Consider the following 26783-nt stretch of genomic DNA (forward strand, 5'->3'; position numbering starts at 1 on the left):
AAAAAAAAAAAAAAAAAAAAAAAAAAAAAAAGAGCTTATAAAGAACATCAGCCTGGATGACTTCAATAAAAGGTGTTGTCACTGCACAGCAGGCATAAAATCAAGGAAAAATCATAACTATGGTTTTCAGTAGTGATGTGACTTTTCTTGTGTGCCTGTTGTAGCATGTGGGCTTGATCCTGTTAGTACAGCAACCTTGCCACCACTGGTCAAGGAGGAGGCACAGGTGGGGTTCTATGAACTCTCTCCAAAGCAAAATAAGTTGACAGGTCTTCAGGTCTGACTGACTGTTTGAGCTAGTTTTCCAAGCGTGTGATGGTGCAGTTTCCTTCAATCCTCTATGGAAGGCGCTCACCACATGAACATTATTCCTCCTGGCCCACTCCTCAGAGACCCCTGCTCTATGTATGTTCTAGGTAACATACTCATTCTTTTAGGTCTCTCACTGGTTTCTAGAGATCATATGTGGCTAGTTTCAAGTCTGTGGTGACGGTATCTATCCCACTGATTCCTTACGCCATCTTCCTATGATCGCCCTGAGCAAGCCCTGGTGCATCCTCAAATTGTCAATTTTGGTTTCCGATGTGTTGCTGGTCAACATTATGTCTGGCAGTAAGATTTCCAGTTTGTCAATTTTCTCCATCCTGTTGTTCTGTTTGCAAGCATGTAGTGGGGAACATGTTGATCCTAACAGTTAATAGCCGCTGAGTTGATGTTGTGGCCGTCTTCACTTTGGAGTGTCTTCCCATCACAAAGTCGTGGTATGCTCCCTCTTCAAACAATGAAGATATGTCTTCAGAGACGGCAGGGCCCCAACCACCAACCCAAGTCAGACACAGTCACTCACTCTTTATGATTCCAGTGCAGCTAGTTTACCAACGCCTAGTTCATGAAAGTCCCTGCACTGATGCCAGGTCAACAGCCTTTCAGTCCCCCTATCACAGAGTCCCTTAGTTTCAATGCTGAAAAGGGGCTGCAACTGTGTGGCAGTGGATAACCAAATTATGCGGCAAGAAAAGGCAAATTATACAGCTTAATGAGGCACATATTGGGATAGTATTACATCATTGTTTTCTAATTTTTACACGTTAGCACTATCTGGGCAAAGATTTCACACTCAAATGCAGCAATGAGCAACTGAAAGATGACCACTCAACCTTTCCGAAGGGCCTTCTACTGCGAAGAAATATGTTTTGCCATGTTTTAGTCACTTTTGATCCATTTCAATTAGAATTGTTTTTTTTTTGTTGTTAAAATCTGCAGATTATGCAGCAGGCAATGAACAAATGCGACAAATAATTATGCAGAAATTGCAGGGGCCTCAGAATCACATAATTTCAATCGCCTTGGTTACAGTGCTCCATTAGTGTGCAGCTTCTGCCCCTGTTCACTGCCAAAATTAAGTGTGGTGCTTGGGGTCCCCTTTTCCTGTGTTCCATATAATCCTAGGCATTGATGTCCCCTTTTGGTACCACTTCTCCCTGACACTTCTCCCACAACACCAATGACCACTTCCTCTCACAAGCCAACTATCCACTTCAGCCACCAACAAAGGTGTCAGTGAGATGTCACCTGTCCTTTCCTCCAGACGGGCTGAGATACAAGTCTCTTTCAGGCCTTAACAGCAGCCAATCCAGCTCCACCACTCGGTCTTTATTACTGCACGGTCAGCAGTGGCCCTGTCAGCTGACTTGCTGCTCCGGCCTTCACCATCACCCTCCTCAGATATGGGACCGTCCCAACCTGGCACTGATATAACTTTCTCCTTAGCTCTTCACCGTTCACTAATACCAGTGTCTGCTGACCTCCATTTGATCTCTTCCACAAGCATGGACATTCTCTATTTCCATCAGTTTCATAATGTTTTACAGGAGGATGTGGCACTGTAAGCTCTTGTCAACACACCACAAAGAAACTCTAGTCAGGTCTTTAGAACTCTCAAGAAATATGGATTTATTATTCACTGAATTCATTGTGTTTATTTTTTGTATACATAGTTATTGTGGGAATCGGAACAAATGCACTAGAATTTACTGTTTAGTAGGTCATCTGGTCCAACCTTGAAACAAATTAATAGTTATCAGTAGAGACATTGCAGAAGAAATATAGCTAAGGTAGGGTAACTGGGTGGGTGGGAAGGACATTTAGGGCCAGATGTAGCAAGCAGTTTTGCCCATTTTGTGTCTATGGGAAAATGTGTTCGTACATATGGCCCTTAAAGTTTAAAGAAAAGGATCAGGTTTTGACTATCCAGCTGAATAAAAGGTATGAATCTATCGAGAGGGGATACAAAAAGAGTGAATGGAAAACTGGAAGACACGAAACCCACTACTACGACAGGAGTAGAAAGAACATTTCACTTTGAGAACAACCTGATATAACAAATAACAAAGAACAAAGATATAGTAAGTCGTAGGCCCTCTAAAGAGGAGCTGAAATAGCTACAAAATGCATGAAGTTAAAGGAGGCAGGTGCAACAAGGATACATATGACAAGGTGGAGGATATTCAGATGTATGTTGCAAACCTCACGTACAATATTAGGTTAGCTGATGTAACGATGTCAGAATGCTTGTAACCCACAAATAACAGAATTGTGCAATTTCACCACTGATTCCCATCCATACCTTTAGGCTGGTAAATTATCTGTTGGTAAATGCAGCAGCGGTTTCTTCTTGAGGGCGGGGGAGCGTTACCCCACGCCACCCACTGCAAGCCACGTATTAAAATATTTAATTGCCATTTTATTTTTACCAGCGCAGTGTGCACTGCAGCAGCACAAGCCCTTAGCCTAGAAACATGCTGGGTGTGTCCTCTGTTGCCAATTAGCAGCAGAGGACAGAAGCAGGGCTGACTGGATGCTCCAAATTGTGCATGTCACTTTGGCTGGCTGTTTTGTGCCAACCAAAGTGACAAGCACACTCTGAAGCTCTCCACTCAGCTGTTTTATGACAGATGGGAGGAGACCAAGCCAGGCCTCCAGAGCCTGAAGGAGCGTCCAACCAGCCCACTCTTACCAATCCAGGCACTTCTTTCATGCTGGTTAACAGCATGAGAGCAGTGTCTGGATTGGTTAGGGGATCTCTTCCGCTAATGGACAGGAGAGACAGCAGAAAAACACCAAGGAGGACGTGCAATCCGTAGGTAAGTGCTATTTTATTTTATTTCAAATGTGTAATGCATGTAAGTATGTAATGCATGCAAGTGTAGTGGTTGTGTTTATTTTGTAGTTAATGTTATGTTTTTATTTGGGCTTTGGAGGGAGGGGGTATTTTATTTTGGGCTTTTGGAGGTGGTTTACTTTGGGGTTTTGAAGGGAGGGTTGTTTTATTTATTTACTTTGGAAGTGGTGGGCACTTCATTCACCCCACCCCACCCCACCCCACCACTTACCACTGGGTAAGTGTCCGAATCAATAAAATATACTGAAGTGCAGTTTTACTGTCAAACATGTACTACCCAAACTGCCAATTTTGAGGATGACATTTCCTTTACCAGTGTACCTTGATGCCAAGCATTTTAGCTTACACAGTCTTCGTAATTGCCTATCTCGTTATTAGAGTGAAAGAAAAACGAATTACCATTATTTGACCTTCTTCTTCCTTTAGTCTCCTTTCCTCCATCTTTTGGGCCTCTGTAGCTGCCATCTGGAGGTGCAGCACATCAAGCATGCCTCGATTCCGCTCCTTCTGGCTTTGAGCATCTCTCTCTTCTCGCTGTTCCTTCAACAGACGGTCTTTTTCCCAGAGCTGGGCATAAAGGTCATCTTCCTCCTTCTGTTGCTTTTGCAGTTGTTCCTTGATACTCAATTGCACCAGTCTCTCTGTACACACTTGACGTTCATGATTCTGAGACAGTAGGGAACGTAGCTCCTCACACTGTTCTCTGAGGTGAGAAAAAAGTCACAAAAACAATTACCCTAAAATCTAAGTTATACTCCAAGTCAAAACAGACAGAAATAACACCTTGATTTATTTTTTACTATCAGGAGGCCTCGTTTAAAGCTTGGTTGAGCAGGACCACTGCCATAAATCTCCAGTGGTCCCACCCTTCTAAACATGTGGATGCCAAGGTCTCTTTAGAGTTGGAGGAAGCACTGGCAGAACCTTTCAACTGGGTCCGCTGTTGTAAACCTTTGGTCTGATATCTTAACCACTTCAGGGCCATCAGGTCACAGCGATGGTTGCCCCATGCTATTTAGAATGAGCAACCGTCACTTGTTTTTCCTAACTGGGACCACCATGCTAGGCATGGCAGCCCCAGGTAATGTACACACCCAACACGCAGGAAGAAAGCTCCCTGTGCACTAGGGTCTTTGTTTTTGTTGTTTTGAGGAAACAAACTCATGCTTGGGGACTTTATTTCTTGAAAACAAAAAAACGTTCTAAAGTAAGTGCAACAAACAAGCTGCCCACTCAGCAGTGCCTTCAGTGGAGCCAGCACACTTGAGGCTCCACTGAAGGCACAGAGATGCCCACCTGCCTGGCACACTGTATATTGCAGATATGGGTTTACGAAATAAAATAAAAAATACCAATAGGTCTGACTTCTAATTGAAAATGCATGAGCTTAGAACATCATTCGGTCATCACGCTATCACTCGGTCACTCATTTCTATTTATCCATCCACTGACGCATTTTCGCACTCACCCACTTACCCATCCACAATAATATGGAAAATGCAGGCTCCCACATGCATATGTAAACTAATTTTATTAGAAAAAAGAAAACATGTTGTTATCTAAACTTGGTGGGCATATACTTCCAATACAAAAATAAAATTAAACATAGTACTAATATTGTTGATAATGTATCCTTGTTTTAAGTTCCTATTTGGTTAGAGACAATGTATTGGCCATTTTGCAGCTGTAGAAACAATAATGCTCAATGATACCCAATGAGGCACAATACCATTCCAAGATAGCAACTCATTAAACATTTAACTGGACAGCCATTTTCAACTGCTAAAGTTTATAGTGTTTCATTGTAAAGAGCCAATGTTGCCAACAAAATTCTTCTAAACAGGGTCTCCATCTTGGAACGGTACAATGAAAGTCACTCAGTTTAGATTTGGTGGCTACATGGAATGCAGCAAACACTGCAGATGAAACGATCAACAAGCAAGTGGCCCAGTCATAGGCGTAGCTTAGTCAGTGAGAATCAGGGAGTGTGAATCTCAATTTTCTCAACAAAAAACAGCATCGGTCGGCAATGTTCCCTTTAAGTTGCGCACGTACGATGTCTGTTCCCACCGTGCACATACGTTTACAAAGCGCGCAAGAGTGTGAAACCGTTTCTTTGTGCTGCATTTAAAAACAAGCAGTGCAAAAATATGCTCTCTTTCCAGCAACGCAGGACAAGCAGCATCCAGAGAGGAAATAGCTGTGAATAAGGTTTGTGCTTTTTCAGGAGTTACAGCAGATCACGGAGTTTAATTAGCTTTGTCTGGTTGGAGGGCACCGGGATGCATTCAGGGCAATAGCAAGCTGGCTGGCTTATACAGCTGGGGTGATCGCTTGCTAGATAAAATGTTTATTTTGTCACTGAGGGCATTGTGTTCTCTCCAGTGCGTAATTTGTAAATAAAAAACATGCTGGTGCCCAAAGCCCTCTTCTTAAACACGCGGCTGCTGCAATTAAAAGTGGAAATACGGAATACTAAGGCAGCATAATACTGAAGCCATCTCGGGCCTCTTCAATCCATTTAAAGCCAGTCCCTTGCCCTTCAGCTCTCTCTTGCAGCTTTCTGTTTTCTCCCATTGTGACGCTTTTTTGTTTTCCTCTTCCTCCGTCTTTCCCATATGTGTCTTTTACTCGCAGTAAATGCTTTAGTAAGAAAAATAAGCATCGGCCCTCAAAAATAATTGTTGGTGCTCTGCACCGGAAACAAGTAAAAGATTTCTCTTTAAATCAGTGCCATATTCTTTATGGGAATGCATTTGAAAGTGCAAACATCAGGATGGTGCCCAGCTGTCCCGGAGGATCACGTATTGCGACATGTCTTCTTAGTATTCATTAGGCAGCTCTTCTGAGGTGCAAATTGTGTTTTTGCAATTTAACCTAATAGTATGTGGGTTAGTTTACAAAATCAGATACTTGTCGCAAAAAGTTGATGTATGATTTGTGACCAGTTTTGGCAACTAATACAATATTACATCTGGCCTTTACCTTTTAATCCTTTAAGTGAACAATGGCACAGTCATTTTACTTTGAAACAGATTATTTCTCAGTATCATGTATCTTATTTGAATTTCGAGTCCACAATAGCACACGAAAAAACAATGTATTATTGGCTTACATGCCCTTAATCTTATGTATTGGCACTTGCTTAGTGCAGTGCTAACACAAACGTGTGATAAAACCCCTTTCAGGACTGGAAACAACAAGCTGTGATGTCATTTGCCATGATGTCACTTGTATACTGCCCCACTTGGTTAGTCCCCCCCACTTCTTTTGTTTTCTTTTTTTTCTCTCTCACTTCCGCTATCCCAATCTGGAAAAGTTACCATAAGGAGAAGGGGATGATGTCTCTCCATTCTTACAATGTCACTCATGCTCAATTTCCCTGGTTGTGTTTTGCCCCTTCTGCTTGTAATAACTTGTGCAGAGCTGTTAAGATGGCACGGCAATTGTTTTCTTTCTTAAAGACTTTGGTACCCTCAAGGCTTGGACCGTACGATTTAAAGTCCATAAATAAAGAGCAATAAACATAAGGGGCTTACATTTTGGGATGGAAAGATGCTTTTGGCTATTACATTTTTAGATATTTTCTTAGAGAAGTTTGCACTTCTATAACTACAGTGCTTTCTGAACTGGGTTATTTGTTTTTATGTTTTTATATACTGTCCTTCTGATTGACTGATTTGGAACCGTGCTATGCATAATCAGAATGCCTAGCTTTAATAACATGCTGCAAAACTGGAGAACACAAGAAGGATAAGTGCTAAATGCTGTACTCTGTACTGTAGGTCATGGATTAGGTTGCTGGTTGTTGTGAGGAATACCCAGGGTTATGGATGGGCTAAAGTCACTGTCCGCATTAACAATCCTGGGACTACGCAAACTACGCCTTAATTTTGTCTGTTTGTTGAGCCTCCGCCGTGACTTCAGTTTGTAAGATGCACTATATTCAGGGCCACTAAAATATGCAATTGTGTTGCCGCAGCATTTTTGCATAATTATAGATTTGCCACATAACCAAAAAACCTGCAACCAAAATACATTGTTTACAGCTCAAACGGTTCAAATATAACTAAAACGCACCACCACATGAAGATGTGTAGTGGAAGGCCGTTTGTTGGACTTTTTTGCTTATGCAGAGTCATCCCCAATTGTTTTGCCTCCTACCTCCTATTTTTTCTGACATGTTGCTGTTGGCTTTTGAACTCTGAGCACTTTGCCACTGCTAACCAGTGCTAAAGTGCACATGCTCTCTGTGTAAATTGTATGGTTGATTGGTTTATCCATGATTGATATATTTGATTTACTAGTAAGTCCCTAGTAAAGTGCACTAGAGGTGCCAGGGGCTGTAAATCAAATGCTACTAGTGGGCCACCAGCACTGGTTGTGCCACCCACATAAGTAGCTCTGCAATCATGTCTCAGACCTGCCACTGCAGTGTCTGTGTGTGCAGTTTTAACTGTAAATTCGACTTGACAAGTGTACCCACTTGCCAGGCCTAAACCTTCCCTTTTCTTACATGTAAGACACCCCTAAGGTAGGCCCTGGGTAGCCCCAAGGGCAGGGTGCAGTGTATGGTTAAGGTAGGACATATAGTAATATGTTTTATATGTCCTGACAGTGAAATATTGCTAAATTCGTTTTTCACTGTTGCAAGGCCTATCCCTCTCATAGGTTAACATGGGAGCTACCTTTAAATCTGACTACAGTGTAGATTCCCTTTGGGAGCGGATAGACATGTGGAGTTTGGGGTCTCTGAGCTCACAATTTAAAAACACATTTTTTAGTGAAGTTGATTTTAAGATTGTGTGTTTGAAAATGCCACTTTTAAAAAGTGAGCATTTTCTTGCTTAAACCATTTCTGCGACTTTGCCTGTTTGTGGATTCCCTGTCTTAGTCAGTTTGACAGTTGGGCTGGTTGCACCTCTCACTAGACAGTGACAGAAAGGGAGCTGGGGTGTAGTCTGCATTTCCTGATGAGCCATCTGTGCTAGGAGGGACGGAAGGAGTGGTCACTCACACCTGAAAGGGCTGTGCCTGCCCTCAAACAATGCAGTCTCCAACCCCCTGGTGTGTGTCTGGGGCCTGGCCTGTACAAGGCAGGATTTCACAAACAGGAGAGACTTTGCTTTGAAGCAGGCCTACTACAAAGGTGAAAATGGGTATAAGAAGGTCACCCAAAACCACAGACTTGAGAACACTCCTAGAAACCAAGAGGAACCTCTACCTGGAGAAGAGCTGAGGAAGAAGAGCTGCACTGCCTGTGACTGTGCTTTGTGCTGCTTCTGCCTGTGCTAGAGGACAAAGACTGGACTTTGTGTTGCCTTCCTTCTTGTGAAGAACTCTCAAAGGGCTTGATTTAGAGCTTGCCTCCTGTTGTTTGAAGTCTCAGGGACAGCAAACACTTCTCTCTGCCAGCACCTGGAGCCTCTGCTGAGACTCCCAGCTCCTGGGACCTTGAAAGGAGAAGCTGGAAGCCCAAGAGTGAGAAATCCATGCACCGACCGTCGTGCATGTAAAAGATCGATGCAACTCCGATCAGCGGCTGAACAAAATTGATGCGTTGCGGGCTTCGCGGGTGGAAAAAAAAAAGCCGACGCTTGCCTGCAACGCGACCGGAAGATCGACGCCTGGGGCTGGAGAAACTACGTGCAGCATCGCTGACGGAGACCAATGAGATTGCAAACCGCGCTGTGTGGTTTTCGGATCATCGTGCAGCAGGATTTCTGATGCAAACAATGGAAGGCCTGCCCGGACCCGAGAGTGCGGTTCAAATCGACGCATCGCTCTCCTGCGGAGAGAAGAAACGACTAACACCAACTCGACTGAAGGAGAAACGACACATGGTCTCGCTCGTGAGTTATTTTGACACATCGCAAGCCCTTTTTGGCACACACTCGCCTGTGCAGGGTTATTTTTGAGCGTTAGCTTTGTGTTTAAAACTACATGAAGACTCTTTTGATAACTTGACTTGTGTATTGTGGATTTTTGTCGTTTTGGTCTTGTTTTGTTTAGATAAATATCTTCTATGTTTCTAAACCTGTGTTGTGTCATTTTGTAGTGTTTTCCTTAAGTTACTGTGTGTGTTGGTACAAATACTTTACACCTAGCACTCTATTAAGCCTGCCTGCTCGTGCCAAGCTACCAAGGGAATGAGCGGGGGTTAGCTGAGGGTGATTCTCTTTTACCCTGACTAGAGTGAGGGTCCTTGCTTGGACAGGGGTAACCTGACTGCCAACCAAAGACCACATTCCTAACACCGTTCTTGTCACGCTTCTGTTGCTTATAATGCTATCACAAAATGTGCTGCATTATGCTGCATAATTTGCCTTTTCTTGCTGCATAATTTACTCATCTCGGTCATATAATTAGTCCCTCCCATACCACATAATTCCAGTGGGCCTGCCTCACTATATTCTGACAAGGTGTGTACATGAAATGGGGAAGAACTGCAATTCCTTTTTTTTTATTTTTTGTTTTTGTTGATTACGTTTTTAGGGTCGAGTCTGTGAGTGCATGTGCTAGCGCCTGCGTCTTGCTTGGGAGACTCTGTTGTGTACAGTAAAGGGCTTGGAGCCTGCCTGTCACTTACTATTTGTTGGCTTGCGTGGCACTCTTCTCTAAAGTCTTGTAATTCATCTTGGAAGCCAAGCATCATTTCCGTTCCTCTGTGTGGAGCAGGCACCAAGCACTGATTGATTAAACTTAATCTGTGCCCCTCCCCTGCTCCTGATGTGAATGAGATACTTTTTTTTCTTTGTAACTTCTAATGCCCTGCCTTTTTTGCTTTAGTGGTAAAACAAAGCTATGGAGAGGCAAATGCCAATGATCTTGGTAGTTATGTGTTGCGCTTGCATGAATGGTCAATTTCTTGGTGCAAATATCCTTGTCTGCAGCGCACAGAGATCTTGCACTGCGCACACAGTGTAAAAAAATTAGAGGGAACATTGGCAGGGTGGAGGTATGAGATGTCCAAGGTTCGGTATGGACTGTATCCATGTAGGAGGGTCCGTTTTGTTTTCAATAGCTACAATCAAAATGTGGTTCTGTCACAAACTTTTCTCCATGACAGGACAAAGTGGGCTTGTAGCCAGTAATATTAGGGATTCTTGGAACTGGTTTGGAAGTAACAGGATTCAGATTAAGTCAACTGAAGCCATTTCCCTCTGTTGTCATAGGATCTTACTAATGGATCAATAACTGGCCACCAAGAACACCCTTTTAGCACTTCACTCTCAGGGTAGGGAGCAGAGCTGTCAAAGGCTTACACAAGCAGGTGGTGTGGTCAGAACTCAGCTCAACATAAATACCAAATAATAAATACATGTCCAATGAGTGACGTGGATATGAAAAAGAAAAGTATTTTATTCTACCCAAAGCAAAATACTATACATTTAAAAACACACATTGCGGTATCTACATAGTTCCATTAGGAGAATCATAAGTCTGTAGCTAATAGTAATGGAAAAGTTCCAGTGGTTTGAAGAATCCTCTGCAGCCTGGTAGTAATCCCTGGGGTTTTAGGTCCCATCTTCCTTGATAGGTAAGTCCATCAGATAAAGCTGCCTAAGTATCCTTTTTAGCTCAGTGCCTGTCAACTTTTCTCATAGCTTTAGTTCATTCTCTTCCTTTGTGGTGACCCTCAAGGTCTGTCTGATACAACCACTTCTTCAGCCACAGTATGCGTGGTTCGTGGGGAAACATGAACAAGAAAGACTTCTGCTGTATTGGCGAAGCTGCCCCTGCCAATGTTTAAAAAAAATACAAAAAAGGTACAAACAACGTCACCAGACCAAAAAATGCATCACTCATATGTGATCGTGTAATATTTTTTTTTTAACTGAGTTTAGGGATTAAAGAGTCTTACTGAAATACTCCTTCGATCCCCTGGCCCTTTAAAAAAAAAAAAAAAATCTCTCACAAATTTCATGAACTTAAAGAAAGGATTTAAAAAAAAAAAAAACTGCCATATAAGATGGGGGCTTTACAATGAGTGAAAGTGGATGCAATAGATGAATGGCCGGAAGTAGCACGCAAAGGAGCACTAAGGAAAGTGTGGAGCCATCCCTTTGGTTTTGGGGCTCCACCCCCTGTGATTACCCCAAAAATGAAGTGATAGCTTCCCCATTGTCCCTTTAGTTCTCACTATTTGTCAAGCTTTTTTTACAGATTTATTTCATTATCACCACTTGAGGTGGACACCACACGCCATCTAGAATAAATGCCTCATGAACGACAATATGCGCTGGCCGGCTTTCGGGAGCAGAGGACAAGAAGAGCCCCAGCAGTGTTAAGACAGGTGCCCAGCCCAATGTTAGCAAACAATACACAACAATATTAAAAAAAGGAACAAACTAAAAGCGGTAGGGGCCGGAAGACCCAACCGACTATTCATAAATCAGCCAGTAATCCTGCCAATTTAGATTTATTTTTAAAACTCATGAGCATTTTTAAAGGGTGTTAAAGAAACACCAATCCTTGGGGTCTGGTTCTTCAATTTTTAATTCACCCTAGGTTTGCCAACTTTAGGAGAGATTTGGAAAAAAAGGTCACTGGAGATGGGCTTTAATGTAACTCTCCTGCCCCTGGTCAAGGGGAGCATTAGAGGCATGGGGCAAAGGAGCGCAAAGAATGTCAGTACAGAAGACCACACAGAGTGTCAGTATGGAACTGGATGGAAATAGAGGCGGGGGGGACACACAGAGGAGGGGTGACATGCAGTGAGTGCAGCTACAGGGCAGGCAGCATCCCTGCATGGTGGTGAGAGAGTACATGGAGGGCTACCAGTGACAGGGTAGGCTGGTACAGAGGGGCTGTACAGAGGACTAGGGTTTACTTTGGGGCTGCAATGAGGAGGGAGACAAAAAGAATGTATGTAGAGGGGAGGCAAGGCAGCAGACAGAGGGGTTGAAGGGAGAAGGGCATGTAGAGACGTGGTACATGAAGGGCATGCACACACTCTATATAAGGTAGGGGGCAAAAGAGGGCCAGGCAGGAAGGGCAGCAAATTAACTTTGTGTACTATGTACTATTACTATTGTGTACTATGAGACTATCTATCAGTTGTTTGTGAAGCACACAACTCTCGATTATCTCCAACATTCCAGCCTATTCTTGCGGTTCTTTTCTATATCCACTTGGGACACAGTGCATGTTTTGCCTTGTATACATTTATTCTTCCAATTAACAGGCTCTTAGGCTCATCCCAAAACTCTTTACTACTATTAACTCCCAAATAACCCTTTCCAAACTCTTCCCCTCCTCGTTCCATCCTTTATCCTAGTCATCCAACTAACAGACTCACATCTTTACTATTCCCAATAACAATTCATATTTCCCCCAACTAATCCCCACTAATCCTCCTTTGGGCTCCAGGAGTAGCGAGCTACTTGCCAAAAAATGAGCTTCAACGCCTCATCAAGGATAGTAAGCGCTATATAAATACAATTACCTTAAAAATACAATTTGAAATGGAGTTAAGGGTGGCAAATATGTGTACAGTGGCTTCCCCATAAAAACTAAAACAAAACATGAATTTTATGAGCTACAGTGTTACCTTCTCCTCATGAACCAACCTCACCATACCAAGTCAGCCTTACCTGTCCATTAGCGAAACGGAGGGTTGCCATCACATGGGTGAGCCCAACAGGACCCGGGGAGAATGACTGGATTAAAGATGTTCAGGGATGGGCGGTAGCAGAAGAGATTAGGCTTCGTCAGTGTAAGAGGGATGACCATGCAGAGGAGGACCTACAGATATGGAAGGGGATCCTTGCAGAGACAGAGGGGGTCAGGATGCCCTTACAGATGAGGAACGGGATTCTGAGGGTCAGGATAAAGCCTCATTTATGGGGGCTTGGGGCATCATACCGTAGTGAAGGGAAAAAATACATTTATTCATACAGTCGAGCTTGGCACTTGTTACTCCTATTGTATGATATATGAGTACTGTACTTCTCCTTTATTTAATGACACGTCAGTGTTGATGTTGATTTGTTTGATTCTGTGAATGGAGCAAAGTTTATGAAATAAAAATAAAATCTGTAAAAAAATAAAAAAAAAGCTTAACTGGCCATTCCTCTTTTAATTGGAGAAAACTTGAAATGAGATGTGTTTGAGAGAATTGTTTATTATTGTATAAGTGTGTAAAATAATTAATGACTTACTTCTTGGAATCACAGTGCAGAGCATTGGTAAATGGTGATTGTGTGACTACATGATCATCATTGCGCTGGCTTATGATAGTGTGTAGGTGTATGTTCGCGGCTGTGAGCATGTACTATGGTGTCTGTTTGGGTGCATAAACATAGTAGTATGCTATGTAAGATGGCAGCCTTCTGAGTGTGTGATGGTGAATGTTTAGGCTTTTGATGGTGGGTGTGTGGACATCTGTTGGTGAATAATAGGGGTACGAACATGGCTGTGCGGTGGTGCAATATGGTTTATGTGAGTGTATACTGGTAGTTCTGGAAAAAACATTTTGGTGGGTCTGCAGTAATATATCATGTGGGTTGGATGGCTGTTTGATGGTGGGTGTGTTGTCAAATGACAGTGGGTGCGTCTATGTATGACGGTGGGACAGTGTTCTGCTTGTTGACATAAGATTGATTGTATGGACGTATATATGACAATGAGGATATATTGCAGTTAATTAAGGTTCATACTGTGTAGAGCATTACTATTTGTTTGATGTTGGGAAATGTGTATGCTGGGAGTGGGAGTTAGGGCTGACTTAGTATGGTGGAATTAGTCAACAAGTTAGAGGCAGAGTTTAGTTTTTACAGTGATTCCACTGTTAACATATAAGCCATTCTTAACTCCCTTTCAACTTTAATTTTTAAGGAGTTTCATACGATTTGTGTATTTTCAATGGGATTTGTAAAATGGTTGGGTTTGTTCAGTATACAATGTAGGTCCTCTGAAAGAATGGTGGTAGGTTTGTTAGCCTATTATGGTACGTATGTGGACCTATAATATTGCTTGTATTGATATAGTATTGCAAATGTGATGGTGTATGATGTTGGCTGTGTGGATGTATGAAACTTGGTATACTGAATAAGGGTGTTTGGGGTAATAATGTTGGCTGTGTGGACGTATGACGGTGAATGTTATGACATTTCATGGTTGGTGTCTGTGTTGGCATGTAATGATGGTTGTGCCACTTATCCCTGCTGTCCTTCTCGGTCCCCTGCCTACCATGAATTCCTTTTCTGTGCATTTCAATTCCTGCTGCCCCTGTGTCTGCCTGGTCCCTCTTACCACTCTGTTGCTCCCAGTCCCACTCCTGTTGGACCTTTTTGCCCCCTGCCTTTCTACAGGCTTCTTGAATGCCCTATCCATGTTCTGCAACTCGTAAATGTGTTCTGGCCTCTTGCAGCCCACAGTCTTGCCTTCTGCCTGCAAGCCCTTCTGAGTGCCTCTCAACCAAGCCAACGCGAGGGCACAACTATGTGTTCCCCTAGTTCCTGCATCCCTTCTTTGTGTTTATGCATCCTGCAACCCCTATGTGTGTCTCTGTCCCCCATGCAGTCCCTGTGAAATACCATGCCCCACCACTGCTGGCCCTTTGTGTGTCACTGAACTCCCCCACAAACCCTCAGTATATCCCACTCCACTCCTTTAGCACTTACGTGTGCTCCTGACCTCCCCCATCCCCATCCAGCCTCACTTTGTGACCACTGCTATAATCCAGTATATTCTATGAAAAACTGACTGGGTAAGAAGTTACTGTCGGCGTAGCCAGCTAAGGATCAGCTGAAGGTAACCCAATAGCAAACTAGGCTTCTTTGAAGATGCCCCCCCCAATCTGAACTGCTAGATGCTGGCTTTTGACTCTGATGTGCACTGGGACCTACTAACCAGGCCCCAGTGCCAGTGCTGGTTCCCTTATAAAGGTATGGGGGTTTGGTAAACCCAGTTGGCAAGGACTTTACCACCTCTGTAAGGCCCTAGTTATTGGTACCAATGGTACCCAGGACAGGGATGTTAAAGGGGTCACCAGGGCTACGGCACTGATTGTGCCACCCTGTGTGACCATAGTAAAAACAAAGCATGCAGAGCTGCTATGTCAGCCTGCATGAGCAGCATGTCTGCTCGAATTCGACTCTGCTCACACCAAGTGCAGACTGAGGGGGTGATTCCGACCCTGGCGGTCATGGACCGCCAGGGCCGGGGTTGGAGGATGCACCGCCAACAGGCTGGCGGTGCATCAAGGGCAATTCTGACCGCGGCGGTAAAGCCGCGGTCAGAAAAGGGAAACTGGCGGTTTCCCGCCGGTTTTCCCCTGCCCCTGTGAATCCTCCACGGCGGCGCTGCAAGCAGCGCCGCCATGGGGATTCCGACCCCCTTCCCGCCAGCCTGGTTCTGGCGGTTTTCACCGCCAGAACCAGGCTGGCGGGAACGGGTGTCGTGGGGCCCCTGGGGTCCCCTGCAGTGCCCATGCCAATGGCAATGGCATGGGCACTGCAGGGGCCCCCTAACAGGGCCCCACATTGATTTTCAGTGTCTGCCAAGCAGACACTGAAAATCGCAACGGGTGCAACTGCACCCGTCGCACACCAGCAACTCCGCCGGCTCCATTCGGAGCCGGCTTCCTCGTTGCTGGTGCTTTCCCGCTGGGCGGCCTTTTGGCGGTCACCCGCCAGCCCAGCGGTAAAGTCAGAATGACCGCCGCGGTCTTTTGACCGCGGTACGGTCTTCTGGCGGTTCCCGCCAGGCGGGCGGCTTCCGCCGCCGGCGGGGGTCAGAATGACCCCCTGAGTCTCTTCACTGCCCATAGCGTAGGTGAGTCACGCCTACGGCAGGCTTACTATAGCCCAGGAGGCAGGGTGCACTGTTATGAGTGCGGACATACATGCACGAGCATACATGACCCTGCGATAGCATTTAAAATGTAATGCTATCACAAGTAGCCAGCAGTCCATAGGATAACATAGGCTGGCACCCGGGCAGTCCCCAGATGTCCAGCTCCATGATGGCCTGGCTGATTACCCATGTATTTGGTATCAAACACTGTGCTTTTTAACCCTGAGCATGATTCTCATGCCCAGGCTTAGATAGCATGTACCCTGTTGGCATCCTTAGAGGATGCTCACCAAGAAACCAGCTTTCTCTTGCCTTAGCAGCCTCTCCTGAGCCAGTTTCCACCAAGACAAGAGTCTGCCCTCCTGCTGGTCGTGCTAACACTTCCCACAAGATGGAGAAAAAGGACCTGGGCAGGAAGGAGGTCACACATCCTCCTCCCCCCCAGGATGGCAAGTGTTTACAGTAATCAAGGTGGTGAGCCTCAAAGGCTTCACAGCCCTTAATGTGTAATCGTTTGTCCCTCACTCAAGACAAAGCCCTTCCCGCCCTGACCAAGCTGTCTGGCAGGAAAATGAGCTTTTCAGGAGGCATACACGCCCTCCCCCCTCCAAAGACTAGCTCTTTAGGGTGGGCCAGGAGGTCTCTACAGTCAAAGAATCGTTATGCCATGTTGGCAAACCTTAGGAATAGTGGGTTCTAGGTAGAAAAGTGATGTACTCCCACACAAAGTCATCACTTCAGGGGCGGGCTTGCCGCAGGAACCTGTAGCCTATCGCCCACTGTCCTCTACACCCTTAACACCCCAAACCAGGATTTAAGGGGCTCCCCTGGCACCAGAACCTCAGTTTTGACTGTGAATCCAAGAAGAGGCAAAAGAAGATGCCATCACTGACAACAGGACTTCGGACTCTACCGCAGCGCAAACAGAAGACACTTAAGTGCCCTGAGGAGACCATATACTAGAACTATATGATCAATGTGTGCCCATGGTGAAAACCCATTGCTCCCAGCAAGAGGGACTCCAGTGGGCACCATAAACTAAAAGCAGACTCTCCTAACTGTTGGTACCAGTCGCCTGCAACCTGCAGAAAAATCGTCGTGCTGAGTCCCCAGAAGTGCAACCCCTTGGGCCCCTCTTGAGAGAGCCCAAAGAAAGTGCCTTGCCTGCACCTCGGGGTGGTAGTGAGGCTCTCACTAAGTTTTGAGACGCTTCCCCCTTCTGGATGACCTCCAGCCAACAAAGTAACCGTGGACTACTTTTGCCGCTGCCAAGGCTTGTCTGTCGCCAGCCCAATAACCGATGGCTTCTCAGACCTCACCAACTCGAGAGCAGTTCCCCAGCATAGTGACCGATGTCAGCAATGACCCCACTCCTGAGAATCTGCATCCTGAAGGAGGTAACTTCGAGAGGAGCAGCAAAGCATCTTTGGCATGACCAGTCCCCGTGATTGACAGCTGCAAGGCCAACTCTGCACCCAGAGCCACTAGACCTGCTGGTGAAGTTCCAGCTGTGGATCCAGGTCCTGGGAACCCAAAGACCTCTACTTTCCAATGGTAGACTGTGAGTCCACCCCAAAGTGTGCTTTTGTCAAGGGCTGCACTTTGAAGGGCCCCTGGATCCCGTCAGTACCAAGGACGGCCAGAGCAACTCTGCACATGGACTCACTGGGCAAGGTCACTAGAAACTGACTATTGGGGCTTGGTCTAGGGACACACAAGGCCCTCACTCCAAGTGGGTTCCGAGGAGCTAACCCTAAGAGTGACCAATTGCACACTGTGATTTTCCCCATTGACTGCAATGGGAGCCGTTTGACCATTAAAAGTACTCCATTTTTCAATACTTTAAAAATTCACAACTCTGGTTTTCTGTAAGATAAAGTTTGTTTTGGTGTCTAAATTAAGATACAAATTTGATTTATTTTTCTAAATTGGTGCAGGACTTCTTTTGAGTCATTTTAATTTACTTATCGCTTGTGGGTGTTGGGAAATGTTCCTCTAAGTAGCCTGACTGCTCTTTGCCACTCTACCAGCACAGAGCTACGGTTTACTAGTGCGAAACCGGGGTCCACTTTTGGGTTACATGCAAGTATTACATGGTAAGACTCCCCAGTCAGACCACACAATACTGCCACTTTGCTACACCCACTGTTTCCCCTACCTCTAAATTGGGCAGGGGGACTGCAGTGTGGCAGGGAGGGAAGACAGCTGCTTTGCATAATTCCTCCTGCTTTATTCTTGTTATGCAGTTCGGTGAGCTCGAGGAAATGTCTCTGGACTGTTCTAAGTTGTGAAATAATTCTGGATTGCTGGTACATGATGATTTGAGATTTTGAGGGGTTAGGCATTGTGCTTTTGTCACTCTAATGAGTTCATTCGAAATACTGGTAAATGCATATAAAAAGAGCAACGAAAGTTCAGACAACACCAAACTGTCTCCACTGTGTCCCCATTCCTACTCTTATTGTGAGAGAGTGCACTGTGGAGTCGGGAATCTCGCCATATTCCATGAAGGAAATTTCCAAGATCGTGAAGACATTTATTGCAAGACAGCATCCCTCAGGAACACCACAAACAGCAAAGGTATGCCCAAGACCATAGCAATGAAACAAAGTGCGGTGTAAAGTCAAAATGTAGGCACCCCTTTTTTTGGAGACCACTGAAACAAATACATATTTGCATTTGACATTACAATTTAGAAGAGTGAATATAACAAAACTCAAATTTGTGCTTTCACGGTCAGACAATGGAAGGGACCAAAGGGTAGAGTTAAATAGGGCTAGAAACACAAAAAAGCAAACAAGTCGTCCTGCTGGAAAGAACAGTTTGGCGTCCCACTGAAAACGCGTTGTCAGGGAAGGGGTCGAGAGTGGGTGATTCCTTAGTTACTAAAGTAGTGAGGGAATACCCTGGGGCACTCCACTCACCCAATAACATAAAGGAAAAAATGTTTTAACTTTTTGATTTTAGAAGGTCGACAGAATAAAGGTAATCAAATAGGAGCCGTGCCCTAATGCCACTTTCAGTTTGAGGAAATGTTTTGACCCTTACCGGAACAGTTGATCTCGTTTTTCTTCAACTAATGCCAGTCTTTCACTTTCCCGCTTTTCCTTCAGATATTTAGCTCGTTCCCGCATCTTTGCAAGTTTTTCCAATGTGGTCTCTTCCATTGCCTCCATCTCTTTAATATGTTCTCTTTCTTCACTTTCCAGCATATCTCTAAGTCTGCACAATACAAAGACAGTCACATAGATAGCGATACTGGGTCCTACTGACAAGGTTTACTCAGAGTGGGCACCATCCTACATATCCAACCATTCATTCTTGGTCTTTTGGCACTGATCCTAATCCCGGCACACATCTTTCCATCCAAGTGTGTATCTACTAAGGTTCAGTCCTGGATTCGCTACTCATACCTGTAACGCCTCCTTACTGGATATGTTTATATCATCTTTCAGCATTTCCTGGAACGTTTATGCTCATGGCACCCGTTGTCCCTTTCTGCGACTTATGCTTCTAATTCAGATCTCCACCGACTCAGAACCATCAGGCTTTGAGCGGACGCACGCTCCCTTATATTCAAATTCTCCTTAGTTCAGCCTCCTCCAACCCCATCATCATCAACTCTATGTATCCCTTCACTACTGATGCTCCCTGTACGAAATCTCAGTGTGTTGCTTGACTTGCCAGTGAATACAAACTTTTAACAACATGATTCTACAATGATTCTTTTTTAACAATGCTAAGTCGCTCAATATTTGTCTTGTCATGAAAAGATTAGACTATTGCAACAGCCCGCTACATAGTCCTCCAATGTAGGCAATATCATCTATAGACAAAGTTAGTAACTTGCCAACCACATGATTTTCTATCCCTCGTGAATTTTCTAAATCCTGTTAGTGTGAATAAGCTAGCTGCTTGTTCACATGGCAGAGCTCAACTTAATCTTTGCACGCTGGTGTTCAAAGCTTAGTCCTCAATCTTGGCCTCACAGCCCATAAAGCTACACCTCACACAAGCCTTGTGCCCTAGCCATGATAACCTTCTCACGATGCTAAAATCACTAGTATCACTTCTAATCATGGTATGTGTAAGGAAATGCCTCCTTGGCATGGTTACCCCCTGACTTTTTGCCTTTGCTGATGCTATGTTTTGAATTGAAAGTGTGCTGAGGCCTGCTAACCAGGCCCCAGCACCAGTGTTCTTTCACTAAACCTGTACTTTTGTATCCACAATTGGCACACCCCTGGCATCCAGGTAAGTCCCTTGTAACTGGTACCTCTGGTACCAAGGGCCCTGATGCCAGGGAAGGTCTCTAAGGGCTGCAGCATGTCTTATGCCACCCTGGGGACCCCTCACTCAGCACAGACACACTGCTTGCCAGCTTGTGTGTGCTGGTGAGAACAAAATGAGTAAGTCGACATGGCACTCCTCTCAGGGTGCCATGCCAGCCTCTCACTGCCTATGCAAGTATAGATAAGTCACCCCTCTAGCAGGCCTTACAGCCCTAAGGCAGGGTGCACTATACCATAGGTGAGGGCACCAGTGCATGAGCACTGTGCCCCTACAGTGTCTAAGCCAAACCTTAGAAATTGTAAGTGCAGGGTAGCCATAAGAGTATATGGTCTGGGAGTTTGTCAAACACGAACTCCACAGCACCATAATGGCTACACTGAAAACTGGGAAGTTTGGTATCAAACTTCTCAGCACAATAAATGCACACTGATGCCAGGGTACATTGTATTGAGAAATACACCCCAGAGGGCACCTTAGAGGTGCCCCCTGAAACCTTAACCGACTATCTGTGTAGGCTGACTGGTTCCAGCAGCCTGCCACAACCGAGACATGTTGCTGGCCCCATGAGGAGAGTGCCTTTGTCACTCTGAGGCCAGTAACAAAGCCTGCACTGGGTGGAGATGCTAACACCTCCCCCAGGCAGGAGCTGTAACACCTGGCGGTGAGCCTCAAAGGCTCACCCCCTTTGTTCCAGCACCACAGGGCACTCCAGCTAGTGGAGTTGCCCGCCCCCTCCGGCCACGGCCCCACTTTTGGCGGCAAGGCCGGGGGAAATAATGAGAATAACAAGGAGGAGTCACTGGCCAGTCAGGACAGCCCCTAAGGTGTCCTGAGCTGAAGTGACTCTAACTTTTAGAAATCCTCCATCTTGCAGATGGAGGATTCCCCCAATAGGGATAGGATTGTGACCCCTCCCCTTGGGAGGAGGCACAAAGAGGGTGTACCCACCCTCAGGGCTAGTAGCCATTGGCTACTAACCCCCCAGACCTAAACACACCCTTAAATTTAGTATTTAAGGGCTTCCCTGAACCTAAAGAATTAGATTCCTGCAACTTACAAGAAGAAGAGGACTGCTGAGCTGAAAACCCCTGCAGAAGAAGAAAAGAAGACACCAACTGCTTTGGCCCCAGTCCTACCGGCCTGTCTCCTGCCTTCCAAAGAAACCTGCTCCAGCGACGCTTTCCCCAGGACCAGCGACCTCTGAATCCTCAGAGGACTGCCCTGCTTCAAGAAAGACAAGAAACTCCTGAGGACAGCGGCACTGCTCCAAAAAGACTGCAACTTTGTTACAGAGGAGCAGATTTAAAGACCCCTGCAAATCCCCGCAAGAAGCGTGAGACTTGCAACACTGCACCCGGCGACCCCGACTCGACTGGTGGAGAACCAACACCTCAGGGAGGACCCTCTGGCGACTCCAAGACTGTGAGTAACCAAAGTTGGCCCCCCTGGCCCCCCACAGCGACGCCTGCAGAGGGAATCCCGAGGCTCCCCCTAACCGCGACTGCCTGACTCTGAAATCCCAACGCCTGGAAAAGACCCTGCACCCGCAGCCCCCAGCACCTGAAGGATCGGAACTCCAGTGCAGGAGTGACCCCCAGGAGGCCCTCTCCCTTGCACAGGTGGTGGCCACCCCGAGGAGCCCCCCCCCCTTGCCTGCCTGCACCGCTGAAGAGACCCCTTGGTCTCCCATTGAAACCTACAGAGAACCCGACGCTTGTTTGCACACTGCACCCGGCCGCCCCCGCGCTGCTGAGGGTGTACTTTCTGTGTGGACTTGTGTCCCCCCCGGTGCCCTACAAAACCCCCCTGGTCTGCCCTCCGAAGACGCGGGTACTTACCTGCTGGCAGACTGGAACCGGGGCACCCCCTTCTCTCCATTGAAGCCTATGTGTTTTGGGCACCTCTTTGACCTCTGCACCTGACCGGCCCTGAGCTGCTGGTGTGGTGACTTTGGGGTTGCTCTGAACCCCCAACGGTGGGCTACCTTGGACCCCAATCTTAACCCCGAAGGTGGTGAACTTACCTGCAAAACCTAACAATACTTTACCTCCCCCAGGAACTGTGAAAATTGCACTGTGTCCACTTTTAAAACAGCTATTTGTGTTTTATGGGAAAAGTATATATGATACTGTAATTATTCAAAGTTCCTAAAGTACTTACCTGCAATACCTTTCAAATGAGATATCACATGTAGAATTTGAACCTGTGGTTCTTAAAATAAACTAAGAAAATATATTTTTCTATAACAAAACCTATTGGCTGGATTTGTCTCTGAGTGTGTGTTCCTCATTTATTGCCTGTGTGTATGTACAACATTAGTATTATCTCTTTTTGCCACTATCTTACCTCTAAGGGGAACCCTTGGACTCTGAGCATGCTATTCCTTACTTTGGAACAGCACATACAGAGCCAACTTCCTACATTGGTGGCAGCGGTGGGATACAAGACTTTGCATTTGCTGGACTACTCAGCCAATACCTGATCACACGCCAAATTCCAAAAATTGTCATTAGAAATTGATTTTTGCAACTTGAAATTTTTCTAAATTCTTTAAAGTCCTGCTAGGGCCTTGTGTTAGTCCCTGTTAGCACTTCTTTTAGTGTTTAAAAGTTTGTGAAATTTTGAATTAGATTCTAGAACTAGTTTTTAGATTCTTAAAAAGTATTCCAACTTTTAGAAGCATAATGTCTAGTACAGATGTGAATGTGGTGGAACTCGACACCACACCTTACCTCCATCTTAAGATGAGGGAGCTAAGGTCACTCTGTAAAATAAAGAAAATAGCAATGGGCCCCAGACCTTCCAAACTACAGCTCCAGGAGCTGTTGGCAGAGTTTGAAAAGGCCAACCCCTCTGAGGATGGCAACACAGAGGATGATGATAGTGACTTGGAAGGAGATTCCCCCCTACCAGTCCTATTTAGGGAGAACAGGGCCTCTCAAGCCCTGACTCCAAACATAATAGTCAGAGATGCTGGCTCCCTCACAGGAGGGACCAACACCTCTGAAATCACTGAGGATAACTCCAGTGAAGAGGACATCCAATTAGCCAGGATGGCCAAAAGATTGGCTTTGGAAAGACAGATCCTAGCCATAGAAAGGGAAAGACAAGAGATGGGCCTAGGACCCATCAATGGTGGCAGCAACTTAAATAGGGTCAGAGATTCTCCTGACATGTTGAAAATCCCTAAAGGGATTGTAACTAAATATGAAGATGGTGATGACATCACCAAATGGTTCACAGCTTTTGAGAGGGCTTGTGTAACCAGAAAAGTGAACAAATCTCACTGGGGTGCTCTCCTTTGGGAAATGTTCACAGGGAAGTGTAGGGATAGACTCCTCACACTCTCTGGAAAAGATGCAGAATCTTATGACCTCATGAAGGGTACCCTGATTGAGGGCTTTGGATTCTCCACTGAGGAGTATAGGATTAGATTCAGGGGGGCTCAAAAATCCTCGAGCCAGAACTGGGTTGACTTTGTAGACTACTCAGTAAAAACACTAGATGGTTGGATTCAAGGCAGTGGTGTAAGCAATTATGATGGGCTGTACAATTTATTTGTGAAAGAACACCTATTAAGTAATTGTTTCAATGATAAACTGCATCAGCATCTGGTAGACCTAGGACCAATTTCTACCCAAGAATTGGGAAAGAAGGCGGACCATTGGGTCAAGACTAGGGTGTCCAAAACTTCCACAGGGGGTGACCAAAAGAAAGGGGTCACAAAACCTCCCCAGGGGAAGGGTGGTGAGACAGCCAAAAACAAAAATAGTAAAGAGTCTTCTACAGGCCCCCAAAAACCTGCCCAGGAGAGTGGGCCCAGAGCCTCTTCACAAAACAATTTTGGGTACAAGGGTAAAAACTTTGATCCCAAAAAGGCCTGGTGTCGTAGCTGTAATCAGCCTGGACACCAACCTGGAGACAAGGCCTGTCCCAAGAAAACAACCACTTCTAACTCCACTCCAGCTAACACTGGAATGGCTAGTCTCCAAGTGGGATCAACAGTGTGCCCAGAGCAAACCAGGTGTCACACTGAAGCTACATTAGTCTCTGAGGGTGGGGTGGATTTAGCCACACTGGCTGCCTGGCCCCCTAACATGCAAAAATACAGGCAGCAGCTCTTAATTAATGGGACAAGTGTAGAGGGCCTGAGGGATACAGGTGCCAGTGTCACTATGGTGACAGAGAAACTGGTTTCCCCTGGCCAATACCTGACTGGACAAACTTATCCAGTCACCAGTGCTGACAATCAAACTAAAGTACATCCCATGGCAATGGTAACTTTAGAGTGGGGAGGGGTCAATGGCCTGAAACAGGTGGTGGTCTCCTCAAATATCCCAGTAGACTGTTTGCTTGGAAATGACCTGGAGTCCTCAGCATGGGCTGAGGTAGAACTGAAAACCCATGCAGCCATGCTGGGTATCCCTGAACTGGTGTGTGTCAAGACAAGGGCACAGTGCAAGGCACAGGGTGAAAAAGTAGAGCTGGAGTCTGGAAAAAGGGCCCAGCCTACCAAGAGAAAAGGAAAGCCAGCTGGGAAACCAGCTGCAACACAACACCAAAAAGAGAACCTCACTTCTCAGGAAGAAGTTCTGCCCTCTGAGGGAACTGAGCCTATGGAGCTGGAACCTTATCAGGTTGAGCTCTTGGGCCCAGGGGGACCCTCAAGGGAAGAGTTGTGTAAGGGACAAGAAACCTGTCCCTCTCTTGAAGGCCTTAGGCAGCAAGCTGCTGAAGAGTCCAATGGCAAGAAAACTGGAACACATAGGGGTCTATTGGGAAGATGGTGTCACGACTCACGTGCTGCTTGCGCCTGGAATTTGCAGATCTGGTGGCGTGAATCTTCAATGTTCGGCTTTGGCCCAAAAAGGGGCGACTCTTTCTGGTAGCCACGGTGCTGTAGGCAATGGAGACACCAAGAACAGACTGTGCCCTTCAGAAAGTAGCGCCAGAGGGAAAAAACCCTTCCAAAGGGGAAAAACCTCCAAACAGGAAAAGTCCTGGAGAAAAACAAGAACAAACAAACAGGAATCCAAAAGGAGCAAAATTCAGAAAACACAGAATGCTGAGTCCAAAACCAAAAGGCAAGGAAATCAGGAGCGAAGACACCAACTGAGCAGAAAGTGTTGCAGCGCAAGGAAAGAGGAAAAACACAGCCCTTATATACCAACAAACAGGAAGTGACCCACAGGAAGTAAAAGGACACCATCTTAGATAGGGAAACAATATATAGAACAGAATAGTAGAGGAACCATAGAGAATAGGGAACAAGGAATGCTGGGAAAGCACAGGAATCTGGGAAGGAGGAAAAGACATAAAGAAAGGCACACAACAGACTGCAAACAGAAGAAAGGACAAGGAAACGAAGAAAAACAGGTAAGAGGGTTCAGAGACCCCTGGGACAGTGAAAGGCAGAAGGAAGAACGAGGCCCCAAGCAAATCTGGGGCCTCGAAACACGCAGGAGAGGCTGGGGGCGCGCCGCGTCTTAATAACGCGGTGCGCGGCCCGAGCCGAACGCCCGGCCGAAGTCGAGCTCTCGGCTCGCGCCGCACCGCGCGGCGCGACAGTAGGTCCCCCTCCCGAAGGCCCAGGTTTAAGAGGGAATAAACAGTGAAAGCGTTGAGTCAGGAGAGGAGCGTGAACGGAAGAGGCATCTTCCCATGAACATTCACTGAGAGGATAACCCTTCCAATGAATCAGATACTGAAGTCGTTTATGAAAAAGACGAGAGTCACAGATTTCCTGCACTTCATATTCAGGAGCATCATTCACAAGGACAGGAGGTGGACAAGGAAACTGACGTGAGTAAGGATCAGGCACATAAGGTTTAAGCTGAGAAACATGAAAAACCGGATGGATCTTCCATGTATGGGGTAAGTGAAGACGGACAGTGACAGGATTGACCAACTGGAGAATACGGAAAGGCCCATAGTAACGAGGTGTGAACTTGTTTTGAGAGAGACGTGAGGGCAAGAATTTGGAGGAGAGCCAGACTTTATCTTGCAGATGATAATTTGGATTGGTTGTACGTCTCTTGTCTGCAGCCTTCTTCATATACCTCTTGGTATGTAACAAATTAGATCGAATTAGTTTATGGAGTTGGAGAAGGCGTTTGGAGAAATAGTTAATAGCAGGTAGAGGAGAGTTGGATTGTGGAGAAGTAGGGAAAGAGGTAGGATGAAAACCATAGGAACAGAAAAAGGGAGTGACCTTGGAGGCACTATGGACTGAGTTATTGTAGGAAAATTCAGCTAAAGAGAGGTAAGTGCTCCAGTTACTTTGGGTAGAATTGCAAAAGCATCGAAGATATTGCTCTAGTCCTTGGTTCAGACGCTCAGTCTGTCCGTTGGTCTGAGGATGGAACCCTGAAGACAGGGCTCTATTCATATTCAGTGTTTTACAAAAATGCTTCCAAAATCGGGAGATGTACTGAGGTCCTCTATCAGAGATTATGGTATGTGGAAGTCCATGGAGACGGAAGACATGATCTATGAATATTTGACCTAG

The 26783-nt window shown here is 45.7% G+C and overlaps 1 protein-coding gene across 1 annotated transcript in view; it reads right to left on the minus strand.

Annotated features, from left to right (window-relative positions):
• CFAP53 (cilia and flagella associated protein 53) overlaps window positions 1–26783 on the minus strand; it is an 85507-nt gene that overhangs the window by 35123 nt on the left and 23601 nt on the right. The window contains exons 3-4 of the mRNA XM_069219223.1: window positions 19031–19204; window positions 3581–3884 (exon numbers count right to left, since the gene is read on the minus strand). Coding sequence (XP_069075324.1) covers window positions 3581–3884; window positions 19031–19204 — 478 coding nt within the window. The remainder of the gene's footprint in view (window positions 1–3580; window positions 3885–19030; window positions 19205–26783) is intronic.

The sequence above is a fragment of the Pleurodeles waltl genome, chromosome 1_1, assembly GCF_031143425.1.
Source record: "Pleurodeles waltl isolate 20211129_DDA chromosome 1_1, aPleWal1.hap1.20221129, whole genome shotgun sequence".
Taxonomy (NCBI): Eukaryota; Metazoa; Chordata; class Amphibia; order Caudata; family Salamandridae; genus Pleurodeles; species Pleurodeles waltl.